The sequence below is a fragment of the Bison bison genome, unplaced genomic scaffold (assembly GCF_000754665.1).
Source record: "Bison bison bison isolate TAMUID 2011002044 unplaced genomic scaffold, Bison_UMD1.0 scf7180017864213, whole genome shotgun sequence".
Lineage (NCBI taxonomy): Eukaryota > Metazoa > Chordata > Mammalia > Artiodactyla > Bovidae > Bison > Bison bison.
The window spans coordinates 2,246,891-2,265,697 of NW_011494785.1; the positions used below are offsets into that span (position 1 = coordinate 2,246,891).

General features: G+C 44.1%; 2 protein-coding genes across 2 annotated transcripts in view; both read right to left on the reverse strand.

Moving 5' to 3' along the window:
- Window positions 1–709, reverse strand: part of DYRK4 (dual-specificity tyrosine-(Y)-phosphorylation regulated kinase 4) — a 32,496-nt gene extending 31,787 nt beyond the window's left edge. The window contains exon 1 of the mRNA XM_010845204.1: window positions 629–709. Within this exon, the coding sequence (XP_010843506.1) occupies window positions 629–709 (81 nt within the window). The remainder of the gene's footprint in view (window positions 1–628) is intronic.
- Window positions 710–15,501: 14,792 nt separating this feature from the next.
- Window positions 15,502–18,807, reverse strand: part of RAD51AP1 (RAD51 associated protein 1) — a 19,969-nt gene continuing 16,663 nt past the window's right edge. Inside the window, exon 10 of the mRNA XM_010845205.1 lies at window positions 15,502–15,663. Coding sequence (XP_010843507.1) covers window positions 15,502–15,663 — 162 coding nt within the window. The remainder of the gene's footprint in view (window positions 15,664–18,807) is intronic.

The following is an 18,807-nucleotide window of genomic DNA, read 5'->3' on the forward strand; positions in this document are numbered from 1 at the left end:
TTCCCATCTCTTTCAGAATTTTCCACAGTTTATTGTGATCCACACAGTCAAAGGCTTTGGCATAATCAATAAAGCAGAAATAGATGTTTTTCTGGAACTCTCTTGCTTTTTCCCTGAGACTGTTACTTAGGACACAATAAAAGCTTATTACATGTGATCTACAGGACAGAGTCAGGTCAATGTGTGGAATATAGAGGGAAGTAGTTTCTGGGATAATAAAAGGAAGGATTTTCTAAAGTCTAGAGCTCATGAGCTAGTGAGCGCCCCATCACTGGAAGGACAGAGTCCACCTGGTGAGCATTTGTGAGAAATTTGCACAGAGTTGGGGGTGAGTGGGTAGGTGTAACCTCCAAAGTTCCAATCTGTCTATAAGATTCATTCAAGTGACCGCTGGGAGTGTGTCTTAAAGCAAACCATCTTTTTGTAGAACCAAGACTCAGAACCTCTGCTCAGAACAGGGCTTCTCAATCTTTGTCACAGTACACCACACATAAAAAATGATATTTGCAAGACAAGCCAGGTAAAGAGACGGAGCAGGTCACAGATGCCATCCACCCCGGGTTCCAGCTGCTCCAGGCCTGACCACCCTGAGGACCACTGGCATCTCTATACAGCTGCTCCCACTCACAGGACCGGCAGGTTGCACAAGTATATGAACTTCCTGCTTGTTTGTCTCTGGCAGTTTCCTCAAGAGGCACCCGTCGCCCATGACAACCCTCCTTGTACCGCAGCATCCCCAGGAGGTAGGAAGAAGAGCGTGTGGATCGCCTGCATCCACCAGGACAAATAGAAACTTTCCTTTAAGACTATGAACTTAATGCATTATTCTGTGGCCCCTCACTGATCTCTGAGCCAATATAACAGGAGTCTCTTTAACAGTCTTGAGCTGTGAGTCCAGATTAGGAATCCGCAGTGTAAAACAGATTTTATTCAAAGGGTACATGGCATTGGAGAGGATTCCTGTGTTGTTTGAGACCTGGGCCCTGGCAGGTGGCTGGAGAAAGCCTCTGGAGGGATAGGGGGTGGAAGATAAAAAGATGGGGCCTTGGAGAATGCCATCAGGCAGTTTTCAGGACCTCCTTTTATTTCATCAAAGCTCTAGGAGACCTACTCAACAGCCAAAACTCAACTTTGAGACTCCTTTATTTTCCGAATAAAATAAAGGAGTGTGTTTATATGAACACAGGCTTCTTTTATAATTTAAAAATACCACTATTGGTAAAATGGTGCAGCCAGTGTGGAAAACAGTTGGGAAGCTTCTCAAAAAGCTAAAAACAGAGTTAACATATGACCCAGCAATTCCACTCCTGGGTATATATCCCAAAAAACAAAAACACTAATTCAAAAAGATACATGCACCCCGGAATTCATAGCAACATTACTCACAATAGCCAAGACACGGAAACAACCAAAGTGCCTATCAAGAGATAAATGGATTAAGAAGAAGTGGCAAATATATGCATGGAATACTACCCAGCCATTTAAAAAGAATAAAATTTTTCCACTTGCAGCAACATGAATGGATTTGGAGGTCGTTATGCTAGGTGAAGGTAAACAGTGTTTTCTGAGTACCCATGTGCTGTGCTGAGTCGTTCAGTCCTGTCTGACTCCTTATGACCCCAGGGACTGAAGCCCACCAGGCTCCTCTGGCCATGGAGCTTTCCAGGAAAGAATACTGGAGTCGGTTGCCATTTCCTATTCCAGGTATCGGCTGCACATATAACTGTTCAAACTATTGCACAATTGTACTCATCTCACACGCTAGCAAAGTAATGCTCAAAATTCTCCAAGCCAGACTTAAACAGTGCGTGAACCATGAACTTCCATACGTTAAAACTGGATTTAGAAGAGGCAGAGGTACCAGAGATCAAATTGCCAACATCTGTTGGATCATCGAAAAAGCAAGAGAGTTCCAGAAAAACATCTACTTCTGATTTATTGACTATGCCAAAGCCTTTGACTGTGTGGATCACAATAAACTATGGAAAATTCTGAAAGAGATGGGAATACCAGACCACCTTACCTGCCTCCTGAGAAATCTGTATGCAGGTCAAGAAGCAACAGTTAGAACTGGACATGGAACAACAGACTGGTTCCAAATAGGAAAAGGAGTACGTCAAGACTGTATATTGTCACCCTGCTTATTTAACCTATATGCAGAGTACATTATGTGAAAGGCCAGGCTGGATAAAGCACAAGCTGGAATCAAAATTGCTGGGAGAAATATCAATAACCTCAGATAGGCAGATGACACAACCCTTATGGCAGAAAGCGAAGAAGAACTGAGAGCCTCTTGATGAAAGTGAAAGAGGAGAGTGAAAAAGTTGGCTTAAAGCTCAACATCCAGAAAACTAAGATCATGGCATCCAGTCCCATCACTTCATGGGAAATAGATGGGGAAACAGTGGAAACAGTGTCAGACTTTATTTTGGGGGGCTCCAAAATCACTGCAGATGGTGACTGCAGCCATGAAATTAAGAGACGCTTACTCCTTGGAAGGAAAGTTATGACCAACCTAGACAGCATATTAAAAAGCAGAGATACTACTTTGCCAACAAAGGTCCGTCTAGTCAAAGCTATGGTTTTTCCAGTAGTCATGTATGGATGTAAGGGTTGGACTATAAAGAAAGCTGAGTGCTGAAAAACTGATGCTTTTGAACTGTGGTGTTGGAGAAGACTCTTGAGAGCCCCTTGGGCTTCAAGGGGATCAAACGAGTCCATCCTAAAGGAGATCAGTCCCAAATATTCATTGGAAGGACTGATGCTGAAGCTGAAACTCCAATATTTTGGCCACCTGATGGAAGAACTGACTCATTGGAAAAGCCCCTGATGCTGGGAGGGATTGGGGGCAGGAGGAGAAGGGGACGGCAGAGGATGAGATGGTTGAATGGCATCACCGACTCAATGGACATGAATGTGAGCAAGCTCCAGAAGGTGGTGACGGACAGGGAAGCCTGGTGTGCTGTAGCCCATGGGGCTGCAGAGTTGGAAACGACTGAGCAACTGAACTGATGATAACTGGCAAAGGATTAGTAAATACTTTAAATAGTTTTTATGTATTAAGTAAATATATGTATATTTTATTTCTATTTTATTCACATGTTTTATGTATTATATATAAATATTCTACAAATCAGTAAGAAAAAGACAACACAAAAGAAAAATTTAAGCAAAATCAGGCACAGCCAGGCACTCCACAGAAGAAGAAACACCAATGGCCAATAAACACATGAAGAGAGAGAGGTTCAATCTCATGATAATCATCAAAATGCAAATTAAAATAGAAGAAAATATTGTCATTTCTTCTAAACTGGCAAACTAAGAAGCCACACTGTATCAAGGAATAAAAAGGGTGTGTACCAGCAGAAACGTGTACATCCTACAAGAGGCCAGGTACATTCATGCTGATGCTTTAGAAAATATTGGTGTCATCTGGTAATGCAAGGCATTCACATACCCTGGTACCCAGCACACCCCTCCTAAATTCACGCTCTAGAAACCTCTGCACGTATGCACCAGGAGACGTGCAGTGTTTTTAATGGCAAAAACATAAGGAAAAAAACACTCAACCATCAAAACTGATAGGAAGTGCAGTACACCCGTACCACTGAATATGGCAGTGAAATTGATTCATGAACAGGTTCCCAAGAACAATATTCACATATCTAAAGGGCAGGCACAGGCACTGACCAATCAGTGTGAAGACCTGATCAATCCAAGTGAAACCAGTCAAATGCTGTCCAGTGTTTGTTAGTACGGAGCTACAAAGTGTGCTTTAAGAGAAAACTGAGCAGTACAATTCAAGACATATAAAAGCAGGCAAAATTAAACAATACATGGATCAAAGTTTTAGAAAAGCAATGGAATGATAAATGTAAAACTCAAAAGAGTGGTTATCTCAGGGGGGTCAATGGACAGGGTGAAATAAGATGGGGAAGGACACGCAGGGGCCATCTTTCTTAAACTGTGCGTTGGAAACACGCAAGAGTGCCTACTGTACACTATCCTTTAGACCTGACACATATACTTAGAAATTCTTTTTTTATTATTATTTTTTAAAGATTTTTTGATGTGGGCCATTTTTAAGGTCTTTATTGAATCTGTTACCATGTTGTATCTGTTTTATGTTTTGTTTTGTTTTTTGAGCCACAAGGCATGGTGGGATCTTGGCTGTCTGACAAGGGATCATATCTGCACCCCCTGTATTGGAAGGTGAAGTTTCAACCACTGGACCACCAGGGAAACCCCTAAATATTCTTTTATATATACTCAACATTTAGTAATAAAAAAACATTTTTAAAAAAGTGTGAATGAATTATAGAATAAAATCTGAATTCTGATTTCAGCCTTTATTAATAGAATTACTTTATTAGGTAACTTGCTTAATATCTTTAGTTCTCAGTTTCCTCCTCTGTAAAATGCGGGTGCCGACTCACTCAATGTACTTGAGAAGAGCAAATATAGAAACACATATGGGGTTGGGGCTGTATTTCTAACATCAACTCATCCCACCTCCAATGTCAAGCAGATGAACGCTAATTTTCATGGCCTGAAGAAGTATTCAACAGGAGTTATCTACTTGCTCTGATTAATTCCGGTACTCAGAGACATGCCCCCATGCCTGCTTGCCCCACGTCCTGGTCACAGCAGTGGAGAGTAAACTCCAATCTTTGTCCTCCTCTCTCCCCAAATTGAGAGCACCCTGGGAATGCGGAACAAAACAACTGGTACTTACTAAGTAGATCTCAGGAGCAAGAGTAGGGTTCTAGGAGAAAAGTGGGAAACAGCAGGTAAGCACTGTACTTCAGAACCCCAAGTCCACCCAAACACAGATATTATATTGCGTGGTGTGCTGATGTTTCATGGAACCATCAATTCTAGATTGGCTCCTTATGGTTATATTCAAAGTTCACCCCATAAAAAAAATCAGTTCACTCCATAAATAATGGTGAAAGTGAAAGTGTTAGTCACTTAGTCATGTCCGACTCTGTGACCCCATGGGCTGTAGCCGATCAGGGTCCTATGTCCATGGGGTTTTCTAGGCAAGAATACTGGAGTGGGATGCCATGCCCTCCTCCAGGGGATCTTCCTGACCCAGGGATAGAACTCGCATCTCCTGCGGCCCCTGCATTGCAGGTGGATACTTTACCACTGAGCCACAGGGGCAGCCCAACGGCAGAAGAGAAGTAGCAGAAAGGGTGCCTACTCTCCAAGGCTCAGAACGTGCGCTGAGATACTCTGTGGCACCCAATCAATTGGGAAATTGAAGTTAGCAGAGCTCCCTTGCCCATGCCTCGCCCAGGTAAGTCCCCTGGGACGGCCCCACCTGAGAGCCCAGAGTTCCGAACCTGCTCCAGTCCCAGCAGTGGCTGTGAGCTTGTTTATTTGAAAGGAATGGACATGAGTTTAAGTAAACTCCAAGAGTTGGTAATGGACAGGGAGGCCTGGCATGCTGCAGTCCATGGGATCACAAAGAGTCAGACACAACTCAGCGACTGAACTTATTACTATCTAGAGCATCACCCATGTCTCAAAGACAGCCAAAATCAATTTCCTAAAAAAAATTATCGGATTATAGTTGATTTACAGTGTGTTAGTTTCAGGTGTACAGCAAAGTGATTCAGTTATACATATATTACATATTATATGTAAACTTACATTTACACATATACATATATTCATTCTTTTTCAGTTTCTTTTTATATACATTTCTTTCTCATATAAGTTATCACAGAATATTGAGTAGAGTTCCCTGTGCTATACAGTAGGTCCTTTTTGGTTATCTATCTTATATACAGTAGTGTCTGTAAGTAATCCCAAGCTTCTGATTTATCCCTCCCCCCTCCACATTGTCTGAAATCAATTTTAAAAGCCACATTTTAAAAAACTTTCTTGACTGAAATATTATCAAGATCCACATTTAAAAATACTTACATATTAAATTATTATAATGCTACCTTTAGAACATAATATTAAATATCATAATATTGAAATAAATATAAATTATTATTAGTTTATTTAAATATGTAAATCTTTTCAAGACTTGTTTGCATCAGTTGTTAGGCTACCGTCATAAGTTATAAATTTAAATAGTATTTTTAAATGATGCTGTCAATTTCTGAGTTAACAAATGACAACATACGTGAATTTATCTTGAATGTGATTTTTTATGTTATTTTTTGACTGTAACTGCACAATTTTCTTTCCTTAAAATTAATTTAAATAAATATGTGAAGAAACATATAACAGAGTTGCCATTGCTCATCAAAGAGGCATGGGATAGACTTGTTAAGAATATGGGTTTGAATTTTATCCTCCACTCACTTGTTTATGGCCATGAACCAGTTAACTTCACCTGAATCTTAGTTTCTCCATCTGTAAATGGAGACAATGACAGTACTGGCCACTAAGATTTCTGTGGGAGCTACCTAAACACTCAACAAGCTAAGTACTCAAGCAGCTAAAACACAAAATGTAAACCGCAAAACTCACAACAATTTTGCCAAAGTAAAATCACAACCAAGATCATTCTGTTTGCATATTTTAAAATGTGAACAGATTGTTACCTTTCTTATATTGTCATATTTGCTGTAGATTTACTATTTCAAATATGTTATATTAATTTTTGTTTTATCAAAGGAGATGCTTTCGGTATTCATAAATCTTTTGCAAATATATACACTGCAAGATGTTTTTTGTTGTACATGATAACAGCAGGGGTAGAGATGGGGAACAATGGGGAACAATACAATTTTATGAAGTATAATCCCAAGGTGGGAAGGCCAGGGTTAAATCTGGAAAACTGCTTGGAGGAGGTGGCCTAAAAGTAAGAAGGAGGTAGTGATGGCCTATAGAGGAGAGTCTTCACTAGGCCTTGGGTAGCTGCTGGACTCGCTCCTCCCACTCAGTGATGCAGGCAGGGTTCAGGAAGTCAAACCAGAATGCTCTGGGATAAAGTCTGCTGCAAATTTTTCAGAACAAAATCCCAGACAACATGACCTCGTGAGTAAGTGATAAAATCCATACTAGAAGCATTAGATTAGAAAATACACCTGATTTAGAAGTTGACCTTACAGAGGGCAGTCACAGTGTCACCACATCACAATATTAGTGCCGGGCATTTTGCTAGTTTTCAAGGCAGAGTGAAACAAAAAAACAGCATGACCATGCTGGGAAAAACAGAAACAGACCTTTTCTGAAAATGTTCTTGGCTATTTGATCGAAACCAGGACACTTCCAGGATTGAGCCCAGATAAACGGGGCAGGGCAGAAGTCCATGGGGTTGCAAAGCATTGGACACGACTTAGTGAGTAAACAACAACAACATTCAGAGCAGAATAAAAGGTGCTGCAGAAGCGACATTAACCCAGGATTCCTCACACGCAGGTCACCTGTTAGATTATTATCTTGAAGTCCTCAAGTTCAAGAAACCATACCCTGGCCATCCAGCTTGTTTTCCATCTGGCCCACCCAGACCTGGCTCTGCCCCTTCCGCTCCCCCTGTCAGCAGATATGCTAAGGGCACAACAGTCCCACTGGGTCCTGAGTCCCCAAAACTTCACAACAAAACCTTTCTTCTCCCAAATGAAATGCAAGGGTCCTTACCTTCACAGAGGCGAGATTTTGTTTCTTTGTTGCTTTCAACATTGGAAACGATGTCAAACTGCCTTTCCTTGGCTTTTTAGCATCCATTTCAGTCCTGCAGAAGGAGACGAAAAGGTAAACCGGCATTAGAAGTAAAACACAGCAAGTCCCCTACACAGGAACCTTCAAGTTGCGAATTTTCAAAGATGCAAGCGTGTGTTCACACGTCCAGTCACGGAAGTGAGTTCACGTGTCTGGCGTCCATCGTCACGTGCATGCGTCCTCTAGAGCTGGGTGTGCTTTTGTGGACTTTACCTTACAGGACTATTGCTGTACAACATGAGAGCCTTACTAATGAAGACCTGATGGAATTGGAGGCCCAGAGAAAGGACAAATGTAGACAAGAGGAAGATGAACAAACTGAAGAAGAGACACACGACGCAGAAGAGGACAAGGGGAATTTCTTTATTTCGGGAGGCACTGTTAGTTTTGGGGGGCTTAGGACCTGAATGTCGAACAGTGCACAAAGGCTGCAGCAGCCGTTCAGAACCAAGTCCAGTGCTACCGCATCACCTATGATGAGCAAAAAAGAGCTACTTCTCAGATGTCACTGGATCGTTTCTCCAAGAGGGGCGATAGAATTGAATCCCGCAAGGAACCAGAAGCCGTGCTGTCAACATCAGGCGTGAGTGAACCGGCAGCTTGCCCTCCATCTCCTGTTGTTGACCATCCTTCAGCTCCACCACCTCCCCTCTCCTCTCCCTCCTCCAGTCAGTAACTCTTCTCGCCTGGTCACTCGATGCCAGCCAGTGTGCCAGCTGTTCCTGTGTGCCAGCTGTCCTATTATATGTTTGAAGGCACTGTACTATAAGCTTAGAAATGTTCCGTTTATTTTTTGTCTTTTATGTGTTATCTGTACGAAAATATCATAAAGCTATTGCAGTGTAGCACTATACAGTCGATTGTGTTAGTTGGTGCCTAGGCTCACTTTGCTGGACTTACAAATAGGTTGGACTTAGCGAACGCGCTCTCGGAAGGCAACTGGTTTGCATGTAGGGGACTGACTGTATAAGTAATGGTCCCCACCCCCGGGATGGGAAGAAGGCTGGGCAGCCTCAGAGAAGAGAAGGTGGCAGGTCTAATTATGGCTGAGGCACCACTGCTCCTCTTGTCTCCCTTCTGGTGGCCTACATGGACACTGGGTATCGGTCTTTACGTGCTTATGGCAGAAGGAGACCAGAGCCAAGGCAGGACAAGGAGCTAGGATGGAGGTTAGCAGCTCAGGACATCAAGCAAAAAGCCCCACCTCTGTCTGCTGACTGCAGAGTAAACCATTCTCCTGCCGCCAGCATCTTTCCCCCTAAAATATGGACCTATTCATGGTCACTTAGTAGCTTAAGTGATCCACACTTCTTCTGCATTTCACTGGGTCACATTTGCACCTTCTTCCTTCTGAGCACAATTCCCTGAATAATTAACTCACGGCAAGATGAAAAACTAACTCCCATAAGTTTATGGACTCTAGCTAAAGTGGTGACTTGAGGAAATGGATGATGGAGTCTTAGAGAGTTCTCATGCCACCATCAGTCTCCTGTCATGTCAGCAGACCTCCACTGGGACTCTACTCCATCTCTTGGAAGCCCCCTTTTCAGCCCTTCACTCTAGCAAGAGCCAAGGGAGTTAAGAATCCACAAAATAGGAGCAGATCAGGCACCAAAGCAAATGTTATCACAGCTTCTACAAATCACTCCAGCCATAAGTTCTTGAAGTGAAGTGTTGTCCAATTTTTTGCAACCCCATGGACTGCAGCCCACCCGGCTCCCCTACCCATGGAGTTCTCCAGGCAAGAATCCAGGAGTGGGTTGCCATTTCCTTGTCCAGGGGATCTTCCCAACCCAGAGATTGAACCTGGGTCTCCCACATTGCAGGCAGTTTCTTTACCATCTGAGCCACCAGGGAATAAGCTCTTGGGGACACGCTCATAAGTGGTGACAGCATCACGATTGTGAAGTTATTCAGAGGAATACTGCTTTGAGAACTGAGATTTTAAGTTCCTATTATTTTTCATGGGTCAGAGTTTTCCTGCTTCTACAGCCCATTACTATCTCCTTCCTCTGGATTTCAACACTTTTCTCTATAAGAGATCATTTTGTCACTTGGTCAACAGCATTAGTGTTAATTATCATGTGTTAGTGCTAGTGTTAAGTCGATTCAGTCGTGTCTGACTTTCCGTTCTTATGAACCATAGCCCACCAGGCTCCTCTGTCCATTGGATTTTCCAGGCAAGAACACTGGAGTGGGTTGCCATTTATATGTGTCTGTTTGTATCTTGTCAATCTCCTGGGGACATGAAGGATGAACTGGTATTTTATTTTATGTTTTATATTTATCATGGGGACAAGGACAGCAGCTTGCATTTGAAATGTCTTGGTACGAATTTGCTGAAAGGAAAGACATCTAAAACAGCTTAGGTTAATTTATCTGAAATGTTCAGATCGCCGTGTGCCAGATACTGTGCCAAGCATAGAAGAATCACATATAATAAACCAGAATCCATGTTTTTAAGAGTTCAGAACCTGGTGGGCAAGACAGACTGTAAACAGTGGCACTGCATTATTTTAAGCATAACAATCTTATACATAATGTTTCCTCTATGTATGAAAGTAGAAGTGTTAGTCACTCAGTCCTGTCCAACTCTTTCCGACCCCACCAGGCTGCTCTGTCCATGGAATTTCCCAGGCAAGAATACTAGAGTGGGTTGCCATTCCCTTCTCTAGGGGATCTTCTTGAACCAGGGATCAAACCCGTGTCTCCTGCATTAGCAGGCAGGGTGTTTACCACTGAGCCACCAGGGAAGTCATTATCTATCTAGACCGAACTTCAAAGCCCAGAAAGGAAATACATCTTTTGAGATTCATCTGTTGTAACTTCAGGATTTCTACTGCAGTAGATCCTTATGCCCGGGGACCACATTCAGGGCAGAGATTGTGGCAAGATACAACTTGCAGGGACTCCCTTTATAGTTCTGTAAACAGGAGATGGTGTATTTAACACACTTTTTCTGCCAAAGAGAACTCCTCAGCTTCTATGCAATTCTCCCTGATACTTTCCATGGTCCACAGATTCACAGATGCTTAAGAGCTGGAAGAATTTTTAGAAACTATTTCCTCCCCCTCATCCCACCGCTGGTGTGAATAACCTTCTCAAGAGGATTCCAAGTAACCACTCATCTCTGCTTGAATATTTCTGGAATAGAACTCACTGTTTTCCCAGGCAACCCATTTCACATCCAGCTGTTAACCTTCACATGGTTGGACTTCCATCAATGTCGATTGGAGAAAATGATCTTGAACAGCATCCTCCACTGACACCTGTTCTCCTCTGCAGATATCTGTTCCTTGCTGACAGCTGTTCTCCTCTGCTGACACCTGTTGTCCTCCGCTGACACCTGTTCTCTGCTGACAGCTGTTCCCCTCTGCTGACACCTGTTCTCCTCTGCTGACACCTGTTCTTCTCTGACACCTGTTCTCTGGATGACACCTTTTCTCCTCCGCTGACACATATTCTCTGCTGACACCTGTTCCCCTCTGCTGATACCTGTTCTCCTCCACTGACATCTGTTCTCTGCTGACACAGTTCCCCTCCACTGACACCTGTTCTCCTCTGCTGACACCTGTTCTCCTCCACTGACACCTGTTCTCTGCTGACACCTGTTCTCCTCCACTGACACCTGTTCTCTGCTGACACCTGTTCTCCTCCACTGACACCTGTTCTCCTCCACTGATATCTGTTCCTCTCTGCTAATACCTGTTCTCCTCCGCTGATATCTGTTCTCCTCCACTGCCACCTGTTCTCTGCTGACACCTGTTCTCTGCTGACACCTGTTCTCCTCTGCTGACACCTGTTCTCTGCTGACACCTGTTCTCTGCTGACACCTGTTCTCCTCCACTGACACCTGTTCTCTGCTGACACCTGTTCTCCTCCACTGACACCTGTTCTCCTCCACTGACACCTGTTCTCCTCTGCTGACACCTATTCTCCTCCATTGACACCTGTTCTCTGCTGACACCTGTTCTCCGCTGATACCTGTTCTCTTCTGCTGGCACCTATTCTCTGCTGACACCTCTTCTCCTCCACTGATACTTGGTCTCCTCCACTGATACCTGTTCTCTTCCACTGCCACCTGTTCTCTGCTGACACCTGTTCTCCTCTGCTGACACCTGTTCTCTGCTGACACCTGTTCTCTGCTGACACCTCTTCTCCTCCACTGATACTTGGTCTCCTCCACTGATACCTGTTCTCTTCCACTGACATCTGTTCTCTGCTGACATCTGTTCTCTTCCATTGATACCTATTCCCTGCTGACACCTGTTCTCCCCCGCTGAAACCTGTTCTCCTCCACTGACACCTGTTCTCCTCCACTGATATCTGTTCTCCTCTGCTGGCACCTCTTCTCCTCCACTGATATCTGTTCTCCTCTGCTGACACCTCTTCTCTTCCACTGACATCTGTTCTCCTCCACTGACACCTGTTCTCTGCTGACACCTGTTCTCCTCTGCTGACACCTATTCTTCTCTGCTGACATCTGTTCTCCTCTGCAGAGCTACAAAGAGCACACTCACCCCCTCTTCTACTCAAGAGCTCTTAAATATTCAAAACAGTGGCTTTTTGCTTTCCCAGCACCTGCTCATCTTCAGGCCTCTGTGCTTTTATATCAAATCCCTCCTCATTTGATAGAGTATCCAGGCAGGATGGAGAAAGCCTGGACTAACAATGACCTCCCTTAAAAAGCCTACAGCTTGCTGGAATTAATATTCTCTTCTAATCAACACTCTGTTAGGCAGCCAGAATTTTGCATCCCTTACCTGGTCACTGATTTTTTCATTTTTCTTTTTAATTGGGGGATAATCATTTTACAATACTGTGCTGGTTTCTGCCATGTATCAACATGGTCACTGATGTTCAATTAAAGCAGACAAAACCAGTATTGGTTTTTTCAGCTGTTACAGCACATTCATGCTGGGTCTGTGGTCAGCACTGGTTCTCCACACACTGAGAAGTGTGCGTTACAGTTCAGGTGCTGACAACAATAGCACTTGGAAAGTGGCTGGCATACCAGAATCCCTTCACATTTATCATCATTCTCTTTGATAAGGTCCAAACAGAGAAGGGAACTAACAGACTTAAGTCTCAGAACCAACTTGGCAGAGTCCATGTTTGGAGAATTCCTTAGAACGCCTAGATTTTATGTACCTACATGTAGACAATTAAATCCCTCAAGCAAGACCGGTGACTGAGGACACTTCCACTGTTCTATTGTAGTCTGAACTTCCTGTTTAAATAGCCTCACACTTTCGCCAAGTCTCCATTTAAGCCTGAATAGTGAAACCTGAGTTAATAACACTGTTGATCATCAGTCATCCAAAACAGGTCAGAGGGGCCGTAGGTTACTTAAGCCCTGAATTGGCTGATGGAACATTTCCAATAGCACAAGTTAACTACAGACTTAAAAAAAATCCCGAATTTTGCACTGTTCATCTCCTTCTAAGAAAAAACTTTGCTAAGCCTGGGAATCACCCCCGAGTGGCAGGTGTCCCCTAATAGGACAGTGTGGCTTGGAATGGACGGCAGGCATGTGGGCTGCTCAGAAGAGGTGGTTATCAGCCAGAGATCCCTGGACATGAGCTGTGGGGTCGTGGACCCACTCTTTATGACCAAGTCAGATGAGATGTGCGGTGAAGACAAGAAAGGGAACAGCTCACACAGCTCAATATCAAATAAACAAAGCACCCAGTCAAAAATGAGTGGAAGACCTAAATAGACATTTTTTCCAAAATAAGAGATATAGATGGCCAAGAGACACATGAAAAAATGCTCAACACTGCTAATTATTAGAGAAATGCAAGTCAAAACTAAAATGAGATATCACCTCACCAGAATGGCCATCATCAAAAATCTACAAACAACAAAGGCTGGAAAGGGTGTGAAGAAAAGGGAACCCTCCTACACTCTTGGGGGGAATGTAAGTTGATGTAGCTACTATGGAGAACAATGTGGAGGTTCCTTAAAAAAATAAGAACAGAACTACCATATGATCCAGCAATCCCACTCCTGGGCATTTGCCTATTGAAAACCATAATTCCAAGATAGATGCCCCAATGTTCGTTCACTGCAGTGCTATTTACAATAGCCAAGACATGGAACCAACCTAAATGTCCACCAACAGATGGACAGATAAAGAAGATGTGGCACATATAGAGGGTGGAATATTACTCGGCCATGAAAAGGGATGCCATCTGCAGAAACATGAGTGGACCTAGAGACTGTCACACAGTGAAGTAAGTCAGAAAGAGAAAAACAAGTATTGTATATTAACATATATGTGGAATTGAGAAAAATGGTACAGATGAACCTAACTGCAAAGCAGAAAGAGAGATACAGATGTAGAGAACAAACATATGGATACCAAGGGAGAATAGAAGGGTGGGATGAATTTGAAGGTTGGGATTGACACGTATACACTATAGATACTAATAGATAACAAATGAGAACCTACTGTATAGCACAGGGACCTACTCAGTGCTCTGTAGTGACCTAAATTGGAAGGAAATCCAAGGAAGAGGGAATATATGTATACATGTAGCTGACTCACTTTGCTGAACAGCAGAAAGTAATACAACATTGTAAAGCAACTATACGCCAATGAAATTTTTTAAAAAAAGAAAAGAAAGGGAGAAGAAAGCTCTGGGCCCCAAGGTGTTGGGGTCAGGGCTAGAAGCATGTCCAGTAGGTCTTATGAGTTCTCTAAAACCCACCTCTCCCCATCCTGCACTCAGTCCAAGCCAGTGATGCAACATTATCTTAATGGAAAAGTATAACATATTGCTTAAGGCTGTGGGCGTACAGATTGATAAATCTACACACCTGGCCAAGGGGAGAAGCACCAGTCAGAAGAAAGCAGTTGATAATCAGGAGGCCTTGGGCAAGTCACTTAGCTTTTCTCAATAAGAAAATGGGAATAAAAATTCTACTCTCCTCACATCCAAAACTTTTAAGAGCAGTTAGTGAGACTTTCAAAGAGCATTATACAAAAGTTAGTAACTCTATAAGGAAGCAATTAAAATAGGGCACATTTAAGGTTTTTAGCTTAAGAAATACATGTCAGAGGTACACATGGCTAAATTTAAAATGGATAACCAACAAGGATCTACTGTATAGCACATGGAACTCTGCTCAATGTTATGTGGCAGCCTGGATGGGAGGGGAGTTGGGGGAGAGTGGGTACATGTATATGTATGGCTGGGTCCCTTCCCTGTTCACCTGGAACTACCATAGCACTGTTTGTTAACTGGCCATACCCAGGTCTCCCACACTGCAGGTGGATTCTTCACCAACTGAGCCACCAGGGAAGCCCAGGAATACTGGAGTGGGTAGCCTACCCCTTCTCCAGGGGATCTTCCCAACCCCAGGAATCAAACTGGGGTCTCTTGCATTGCAGGCGGATTCTTTACCAGTTGAACTACCAGGGAAGCCCCCAATATAAAATAAAAAGTAAGAAAAAAAGTGGGGGGGGGGAATACATGTCAGAGAAGGGTTATGTATAGGTACTGTATTCAGCAATGATGATCCATGCTTCTCAGAGACATGCCTATCATTTGAGTACTTTGTCATCAAGGTGATAATGGGGTCATACTTTGATATTATGATTTGAAAATAAAACGAGTCCTAAATACACTGATGTTGGGTTCTGAGGATGCAGCTGGGCTCGGAGCGAAATCTGAAATAGTACTTGCCTTTCCCCCGCATTCACACCTGCCTTTTTCTCCTCCGACCCGCAGCCCTTCTCTTTTCCCGCATCCTGTCACTCTCGCGCGCCCCAGCTTCCACCCTCATGGCCCCGACGTGTACCCCCGCCCCTTACTTGGTGCCGGTGTGGGTGGGAGGCGGGAGGAGCTGCATCGGGCCTGCGCAGACTGCGGGCGCTGCCGGCTGGGACCCGTAACCGCTGGTGCCGGTGGAGGGCCACACCCTGCTCGCGTCGCTATAGGAACTGTTTCCGCCCTTTTTGTGACTCCTGAGCTGAAAGGCTGGGGCTCTGGGCCGGTCCCAAACCACCTTTCACCTCAGCCGGGAGAGACAGCTCTTTTCCTCCTGCTCCTGTTCTCTTGCCTCCGTTCTTTCAAGTTTGGGACAAGAATTGAAGGACATTCTGAGGTTAGAGAGATTCGAGTTGATGCAACAGGCTCATGAAGTGACCCCTCACTGTCTCCCCCATTCACAAAAGTGTGGGGTTATCAGAAAGTGAAAGTGAAGTCGCTCAGTCGTGTCCAGCTCTTTGCGACCCATGGATTGTAGCCCACAGAATTTTCCAGGCAAGAGTACTGGAGTGGGTTGCCATTTCCTTCTCCAGGGTATCTTCCTGACCCAGGGATCTGGGTCTCCCGCATTGCAGGCAGAGGCTTTACCTCTGAGCCACCAGGGAAGCCCTGGGGTTATCAGAAGCACATAGTAAAGGTTCCGGATAGGATTTATTCATCAGAGGAACATTCTGTGCACTTACTCTGCACCAGCTTTTAAAAGCAGGAAAACTAAATAGCTGAATGACAGCAGTTACCTGGAGAAATACAAGGTGGTCCGTGGAGGAAACGGACATTCAAATAAAGCTTTTTGAAACAGCTGAGTTGGGTATGGGTCTTCTAGCACAAGAAGGCATTAGCAACGGAAAAAAGGCAAATAGAATAATCTGAAAACCCAGAGCCACAGGCGCCAGCACCCAGTGTGGTGTGGCAAGGGTCAAAGGTGCACATGGCTAGCAGGGGACAAGGCTGAAGGAGGGGACAAGGGGCCAGCCTGACTCTTAAGTAGCTTGTGAACTAAATAGGCTGAGGAGTGTGCAGATTTTAAGGAGAGGGGTGTTCTGCTCAGACTTTATTTTAGGAAACCCCCTCTGGCTCTAATGGGTTGAAGGGAGGACAGAGTAGCTTGCTCATCAAGGCAGGGATGCCCCTTAGAAGTAGTAAGTGATGGGAGTGTCAGAGAAAGGGCGGCACCTGGACAGAGAGAAGGAAATGGACTAGAGCTTGCTGACCGTATGGGATGTGCAGGGCACAAGTGCCCCAGGTCCCTCAGCTGACTGATGATGCTGCTGTTTCCTGATAGGAACTACAGAGGGAAGACACCTGGGTTGGGGGGATGTCACCGATTTAGTGATGACATATGATCAAGGGGTCAGGCAACATAGCTGCATCAAGAGCAAGTTCTGGGCTGAAGAGCCTGACTGGCAGGCAGCAGTCACCTAGGTGACCACAGGAACTTGAAGTTAACTCACGTTTTGAAAGAAAAAAGGAGCAGGGGGAACGAATGGACTCACATGGAGTATGATAGGGTGGTGAGAGCAGTGGGTGTGGGTGACACCGAATGTTGCTGCCGCTGCTGCTGCTAAGTTGCTTCAGTCGTGTTCAACTCTGTGCGACCCCATAGATGGCAGCCCACCAGGCTCCCCCGTCCCTGGGATTCTCCAGGCAAGAACACTGGAGTGGGTTGCCATTTCCTCCTCCAATGCATGAAAGTGAAAAGTCAAAGTGAAATAGCTCAGTTGTGTCTGACTCCTAGCGACCCCATGGACTGCAGCCTACCAGGCTCCTCCGTCCATGGGATTTTCCAGGCAAGAGTACTGGAGTGGGGTGCCATTGCCTTCTCCAACACCGAACGTTAGCAAGCCGCAAAGCAGTGAAGAGTAGGCGGGGAGAAAAGTACCAGAGTGGTGTCCTATGGCCCAGGAAATAAAGCATGTCAAACAGGGCCCGATGAGCAGGGGCTGTGAGACAGTGAGAAAATGTACCCTGGGTTTGACACCAGAACGGCCATGAGTGTTTCCTGCAAAGCCAGTTTGGGCACACTTTAAGGTAATTTTCAATAGGTGGGCTAACACCACAGAGATAACAGGTTCATCACGCTGGCCCAGGTGATTAATCAATGACATCAGTACTAGCACAGTATAGCTCTTAATGTTCATTGTTAAACTGCAGAGTCCCTCCACCCCGTGTTCCTGGAAAGCATGCTTCCAGCCAGGGAGGGGGGAGTGGGTTGGGGATGCACCACAGTATAAACTATATACCAGACAAGAAAAAATATACAAAGCAGCAGTAGGCAAATGCTCACTTTAATCATAAGCCTGAATTACTTATTTTCACATTAACATATTTCATAAACCAAGAATTAAGTATTATATACATTTTTAATGGTTAAAATTCAGAGAATTTTTATTAAAAAGTGATCAGGAGCTGGTTGAAATTTTCACTGTAAATAGAAAACATCTATTACTACTTTTATTCACAGCGAACTCGTATCTAAGCTTCCTGAAGAGCTATGCTAATACAACAGGGATGACCACTTGACAGCCACCTGTTAAACATGGGCTTCACGTACAGTGATGACTTTAAGAAACAGCTCTTCCTCTTTCTATTTACAACAAAACGGATAACTTTTTTTTTTCTGCAGAGCCCTTATTTTATCATGAAATGCAGACAGTTAGAGACAGACGGATGCAATGGTATCAAGGGAAAGTGCGTATCAAAGGTTTTGACAATGAAGCCTTCATGAAATGTCATGAAATTTTATTTGCTATAACCATCTATTAATACTTCTAGGTAGGAGACATACACTATAGTACATCAACTGTTTCAATGTGGAAAATAATTCTGAGTTCTCATTATAAAAACATTTGGCTAAAATATGAAACACATGGCAATAAAACTGACAGTGAGGTTGTCAGTGCAGAAACGTCCCTGGGAGAAGCGGGAATCTTCCTCTTGCGAGATAAACTCTGCACACGAAGTTCAGGGGCCATCAACTTGACAAAGGCAGGAAGCAGCATCCTGTTACTGGCAACGAGCAGCGTGTAACGTGGACCTCTTCCGTGTCATGCTGACAGCAAGGTGATCACAGTGACTGCTTACATACACTGAGGGAGGAGAATATGCTCTTCAGAAGGAAAGGACATTCCAAGAGAATCCACATAAAACTCTTGCTGAAGTCTTGGGCAGCTTTGCAGAGAACAGTCACAAAACAGGTAGAGGTAATTTATATGACGTTAAAGGATTCCTTTATATTACATTTCCCTCCTCAAATCTAAACCCGCTTATACGAGTGAGAGCTTCTTAATCAAACATCTTCCTGTGGCTACACGCAGCTACTGGTGGCATTTGGATGCAGAGGTTTAAC